At 63.5% G+C, this 6,349-nt stretch overlaps 1 protein-coding gene across 1 annotated transcript; it reads left to right on the top strand.

The window, feature by feature from the left end:
* The first annotated feature begins 3,493 nt into the window (after positions 1-3,493).
* RPS15 (ribosomal protein S15) lies at positions 3,494-4,615 on the top strand. Its single transcript, XM_077860713.1, has 4 exons — positions 3,494-3,621; positions 3,973-4,058; positions 4,144-4,378; positions 4,470-4,615. The coding sequence occupies exons 1-4, from the start codon at positions 3,619-3,621 to the stop codon at positions 4,581-4,583; spliced, it is 438 nt and encodes a 145-aa protein (XP_077716839.1). The 5' UTR covers positions 3,494-3,618; the 3' UTR covers positions 4,584-4,615.
* The last annotated feature ends 1,734 nt before the right edge of the window (positions 4,616-6,349 follow it).

Here is a 6,349-nt window from a genome sequence, read left to right as displayed (position 1 = left end):
CCCACGTTGTGTCCTTTTATTCCCTCCCTGCTCTCGGCTATGCGTCCCCCCGACCCCCACCCCGGGCCTGGGAAGAGCGAGCGGGGAGCCCAGGGCCCTTCCTCGGGGCGCCTGCGTTCTGGAAATTGCAGCCGATGTGAGTGTAACACGGCCCAGGGCCGGGGCCCGGTGGGAGCTGCAGCTCAGGTCCGGAGGCGCCCAGGTTCCGGGGCCTGGCTGCTCGCTGAGTGCCGAGGGAAAGGCGCCCGCGCGGATCTGGGGGGTCTGGCCAGGACTCCCCCGACCACTCCCTTTGCCACAAACCGGGCTGTTCACGTGGATGGTGTGGGCGTCAGGACAGCACGTTGAGGGCCGGTAGGGGGCAGCATGGTGGCCTGAGCCCCTAGCTGGAGCTGGACACCTCAAGGGCACTTGGTGGGGACCCCCTGTGAGGCAGGAGGAAGGAACCCTGCGGCCAGGGACGTGGGGTGGGATTGAGCTGCAGCGTCCCACGGTGGCCACCCCCCTGCCCAACACACGGGGTCTGGCCCTGCAAGAGCGGGAGGACTCCTGGGTCCAGGGGAGGCTGGACTCAGCGAGGAACCAAGTGGGTGAATCCTCCCTTGTTCTACTGTATGGGGGGGGGGGGGCTGAAGGCTGCGGTCACAAACTGCCACCAACTTAGGGCTTTTTTTTTTTTCTTTTTAAGAACTTATTCATGAGCGACAGGGACGCAGAGGGAAGTGGCACACTCCCTGTGAGCAGGGAACCTGATGCAGGATTCGATCCCAGGACTCAGATCAACGGCCTGAGCCAAAGGCAGATGCTCAACCACTGAGCCACGCAGGCGCCCTAACTTAGGGCTTAAACCGCTCACACTAATGCTCTGATGGTGCTGGGCTCACAAGTTCCAAAACCCAGGTGTGGGCAGGGCTGGTCACCCCCCCGGGGCCCCAGGGAGACCCGCTCGAGCCTTTTTGTGCTTCCAGCAGCACCCCCTCCCCGGCCCATGGCCCCTCCTGGGCTCTCACCACCAGCAGCCCAGGGTCTGCCTCTGGAGAGGACCTGGTGAGGACACTGGGCCCCCTGGGCCTTGACAAAGTCCCCTTTGCTGTGGGAAGTGACATGTCCCAGATCCTGGTCTTTGGAGGCCATTATTCTGTCCTTTGAAAGACCACAAGATTTTTTTTTTTAATTTTTTTAAATTTATTTATGATAGTTACACACACACACACACACAGACACACACACACACAGAGAGAGGCAGAGGAAGAAGCAGGCTCCACGTAGGGAGCCCGACACGGGATTCGATCTCATGTCTCAAGGATCGCACCCTGGGCCAAAGGCAGGCGCCAAACCGCTGCGCCACCCAGGGATCCCCGACCCCAAGATTTTAAAATGTAAAAAGAAAAGGAGGGACGCCTGGGCAGCTCAGCGGTTGAGCATCTGCCTTTGGCCCAGGACGTGACCCCGGGTTCCTGGGATCGAGTCCCACGAGGGGCTCCCCACAGGGAGCCTGCTTCTCCCTCTGCCTGTGTTTCTGCCTTTCTGTCTCTCATGAATAAATAAAATCTAAAAAAAAAAAAAAAGAAAATGATTCATCCAAAATACACCGGGTGCTTCCAATGTACCGAAGATAAAGTAATGGACAAAACACCCAGAAAGCCCCATCGGCGCCCACGGCCCAGCCCGGCTCTCGCTCTGGGGCAGGGAAGGTGGGTTCAGCTGGAAGCCAGAGAGAAGGGGCGCCTCCTCTGCAGTTCACAAAATGCCCCCTGGTGGCGACACCCCACCGTGCACCTCAGCCCGCCAGGGCCTCCCCTTCCCCCTGGAGCTGCTGCCACCCGGTTTACGGAAGGAACCTCAGGCCCTGCCGTCCGCCCATACTGCACGGCATCACAGGGTGAAATGTTAGCTCCTTTCTTTTGTGAAATCTCTGCAAAATTAAGATTCCCTGGCAAAAAAGGCATCGTGCAAACAATGCAGGGGTTTGCAGCTGGCCCGGGCTCCCGGGACCCCACCTTGCTCTGGAGCGTGGGCGAGCCTCCCCTCACCAGGACACATCCTGCAGCCCCCAGAGCTGTGCTTGTTCTCCACTGGGGACAAGGAGGGACATCCCCTTCTTTGGTAGAGTCTGACTGGCCCTCGGGACTGTGGAAATGACTGGGGGGGGGTCCCCGCTTCCTTTGAGATTTCCTGTTCCCTCCAGGCCAGCCCCAGCTCCCCACAAAGCCAAACCCCACCCAGCAAACTGGCCTGAGGCCAGGAGGGGGCTGGAGGCCCGGGGCTGCCGTTCCCACGGAGACCAGCCCGGTCAGCTGGGTGGGGCAGAGGCACCCACCTCACTCCTACCCCGCCCGCCCGCCCCGTGTTCAGTGCTGTGACCCTTACCCTCGGGGTTAGCACCGCCACTTCACCTTGTTCTCTGCGTGCGTGCGGCTGGTTCTTGTTTCTATGCTTCTGTTGTTTTTGCTTTACGTGAGAATTTTCTAGTGTAGCATTTTAATTCTTTTAATGATTATTTTTTTCATATCTTTTGAGTCATTTTCTTAGAGGCTGCTCTAGCTTAAGATGCACCATCGTGGGACGCCTGAGTGGCTCAGCAGTTGAGCGTCTGCCTTTGGCTCAGGGTGTGATCGAGTCCCCATCAGGGTCCCCGCAGGGAGCCTGCTTCTCCCTCTGCCTGTCTCTCTGCCTCTCTGGGTGTCTCATGAACAAATAAAATCTTAAAAAAAAAGATTCATCGTACTAACCCTCTGTAAACACCTCAGGGCACAGAGCACACTCACCCTGCCGCGCACCAACCCCCACCACCATCTCCAGAACCTTCCCCATCCCCAGGAAGCACTGACCCCCGCCCCCTGCCCCACCCCTGGCTCCCACCACCTCCTCTCTGTCTCTGTGGACGGGCCTCCTCTGGGGACCTCCTGGGAGTGGGGTCCTGCAGGAGGCGTCCTTCTGGGTCTGGGTCCCCTCCCTGAGCCCGGTGTCCTCGGGGTCCATCCACGTGGGGCAGGTGTCGGGCCCCTTCCTTCCCGGGGCTGGACCGTATCCCGGGTGTGGTCGTATCCCCTGGATGGACACCAGGGTGCTTCCCCCTCCTGCCCCCCGTGAGGCTGCTGCGCACCTGCGCCCGTTGGAGCCCCAGCCTTGGCTCCCGGGTCACAGCTCCATCACAGCTCCAGCCCGTCCCTTGTGCCCAGTCGCGGTTACACGTCACCTGCACACCTGTTAGGGAACGGAGCGGTGCCTGGCGGTTCCGGGGCTCCGCGTGCTGAAGCCTGGCGGGTCCCCACCCGGGGCGCCTTCTCGCCCCGCCCCCGCCCCGGCTCCTCCTCCGCGCTCGGGACTCACGGCCGCCCCCCCTGGAGCTCCCATCCCGCGCGGCGCTGAGCCCGACCCCGCACACAGCACCTGGGCCCGGGGAGGGCTGCAGGAGGAGGCGGATGCGCAGGGCCCAGCGAGGGTCCCAGGTGCCCCGCCCCGCCTGCGCTGCGCCCTCCCGCCAGCAGGGGGCGCGCTCCCCCGCCCGGAAAGCGGAAGCGCGTTCGCGGACGGCGAGGGGGCGGGGCGCGCGGGGCGCACGTGATAACCGCGCAGGCGCGGAGCGGCGGCCTTTCCCGCAGAGGAGCTGGCAAGATGGTGAGTACCCTGGGCTTCCGCGGCGGTTCCCGGCCCATCCGACGCCATCCGCGGCCTGGCCGCCCCGTGAGCGCCCGGGTCCGGCCGCCCGGCTGCGGCAGCCGCCTCCAGGCCCGCGGGAGCCTCGGACGTGAGGGCGCGGGGCGGGCCCGGTCCGTGCCGGGAGGACGCGGGGCGAGGCCGGTCCCCGCCGGACCCCAGCCGCCCGCAGCCGCGTGTGCGCTCCCGGGCCGGGCGCGTCGTGGCCCCGTGGGCTGCGGGGCGCGGGCCGGGTGGGCGCGGCGGCCGTGGGGCCGGCTCCCACCCGCGCTGCCCCCCTGACCTCGCTGCCCCCGCGCCCGGCCCGCGCAGGCGGAGGTGGAGCAGAAGAAGAAGCGCACGTTCCGCAAGTTCACCTACCGCGGCGTGGACCTGGACCAGCTGCTCGACATGTCCTAGTAAGCGCGTCCGGGCGGGCGGGCGGGGCGGGGACGGGGGCGGGGGGCGCCCCTGCTCAGGCCCCCGCCTGTCCCCGCGTCCCAGCGAGCAGCTCATGCAGCTGTACAGCGCGCGGCAGCGGCGCCGGCTGAACCGGGGTCTGCGGCGGAAGCAGCACTCGCTGCTCAAGCGCCTGCGCAAGGCCAAGAAGGAGGCGCCCCCGATGGAGAAGCCCGAGGTGGTGAAGACGCACCTGCGGGACATGATCATCCTGCCCGAGATGGTGGGCAGCATGGTGGGCGTCTACAACGGCAAGACCTTCAACCAGGTGGAGATCAAGGTTCGCGGGGCTGCCGGGCCACTGGGGGGTGGGTGGGGGGCGACCTGGCGGCCTGCGCCCCGTGACGCCCTGCCCTGCTCGCCCTCCGCAGCCCGAGATGATCGGCCACTACCTGGGCGAGTTCTCCATCACCTACAAGCCCGTGAAGCACGGCAGGCCCGGCATCGGGGCCACGCACTCCTCCCGCTTCATCCCCCTCAAGTAGCCGGTCGGCCAATAAAGGCACCGACTCCCGGACTCGTGTGGTCCAGCGTCTGAGCTTGCTTCCTCCCGTCGGCGCGCGCCTGGTTTCCCGCCGCGGGCGCCGGCTTGGCCCCACCTAGCTGCGGTCGGTCGTTGGCAGCCTCCTGGCATCCCCTGGGCCGAGGGAGGCGTCTGCCCTGGGGCCGTGCCCTTCTGGGGCCGCCGCTCCCCACCTCTCCCTCCCCGGGGTGGGTCCACAGCTGGAGCGGGTGACTGCGGGTATTTCTGCTCAGGTGTATCCCCCTTGTCGGCACAGGGCACCCCGAGGTGGTGGATGGCCCAGACTGGGTGCTAACTGTCCGGGCAGTGGGGGCTGTAACTCGCTGACGGATCACAGGTGGGGAGACGGGAGGCGGTGCTCTGGGTTTGCCCCGAGGGAGCTGACCTGGGGACAGCAGGGAGGTGGGAAGCGAGGTGCCTTCTGTGCGCCCAACAGTGGTAAGGTGTGCGCACCCCTGGGAGCGGAGGGATGGCCAGGTGCTGAGCTGGGGCCCGGAGGCGAGGAGGGGAAGGACTCGGGATGGCATGCAAAGGAGCCTGCCTCACCCGGGGGTGACTGCTGTCCCCTCCAGCTGCTTTTTTCCTGGACTTTATCTCTGAGTAGCAGAATAATTCACTCACACTGTTACCTCTTGAGTTGGAGTTGGTTAAATTGGGGCTGTTTATGGTTTCTAGTAGAAGATGGTAAAAGCAGCAGCAGGATGGCACAGGCTCCTCCAGTTCCAGCAAAGGAACTGCAGTGTGGAGTCCCGGAAGGGAGTGCAGCCTGTCTCCTACTACCCCTGGGACCCCGAGCTCCTAGGGAGCCCGAAGGGAGAGAACAGCCCTGCGGGAACTGGGGCCGAGTAGCTCAACAGGCGGAATCAAAACTTCCGCTCAAGAGTTTCTAAGGTGCCCAACGGCGCCGTGCCCAAGGGATTGGGTCGAGGCCTGGCAGGAAAGGGCCAGGGAAGGCTGTGCAGGCTGATAAGGGGCACCCGAGGCACGGCAAAGGTGAGGGACTGGGGGCCCTTGTGGACAGTTACCTGACCCGGGCTGGCCCGCGGAGAGACCAACTAGAAACTTTGAGTCCACGCCTCGAGGTGTTGGGAGTTCGGCCGAGGCAGGCCAGGCCAGCGCTTTGTGGTTTCAAGACCATCGTCCCAGCTGCTGGCTGCAAAGCCGGCCCTACTGCCCTTTGTGTGACCTTGACTCCAGTGAAGGGCCCACTTTGCCCAGCCAGGAAGGTGAGGGCTCACTGTGGTCTCAGTTGCCAATTTTTGAAGTTTTTACTCGTTTCAGGGGTAGAATTTCACTTGGGTACAACACTCTGCTCGTTCCATCACGTGCTCTCCTTAGTGTCCATCACCTGGTGACCCCATCCCCCCACTTTTCCCCCTCCCAGCAACCCTATGTCTCCCGGGGGTTTTTTTTGTTTTTTGTTTTTTTAGGGATTTTATTTATTTGAGGGAGAGGAGAAGCGGACTACCTGCTGAGCAGGGAGCCTGACCCAGAGCTCCATCCCAGAACCCTGGGATCATGACCTGAGCTGAAGGCAGAGGCTTCACCAACTGACCGCCCCAGATCCCCATTTGCCCCTTCCTATTTTTATCTATATTAAGACTTTATTTTTATTTTTTTAAGATTTTTGTTTATTTATCAGAGAGAGGCAGAGACACAGGAGGAGGGAGAAGCAAGCTCCATGCCGGGAGCCTGACGTGTGGGACTCGATCCCGGGACTCCAGGATT

Source organism: Canis aureus, chromosome 19 (assembly GCF_053574225.1).
Source record: "Canis aureus isolate CA01 chromosome 19, VMU_Caureus_v.1.0, whole genome shotgun sequence".
Taxonomy (NCBI): Eukaryota; Metazoa; Chordata; class Mammalia; order Carnivora; family Canidae; genus Canis; species Canis aureus.
The sequence above is the reverse complement of the archived record's forward strand: the minus strand, read 5'-3'. Positions and strand labels throughout refer to the sequence as shown.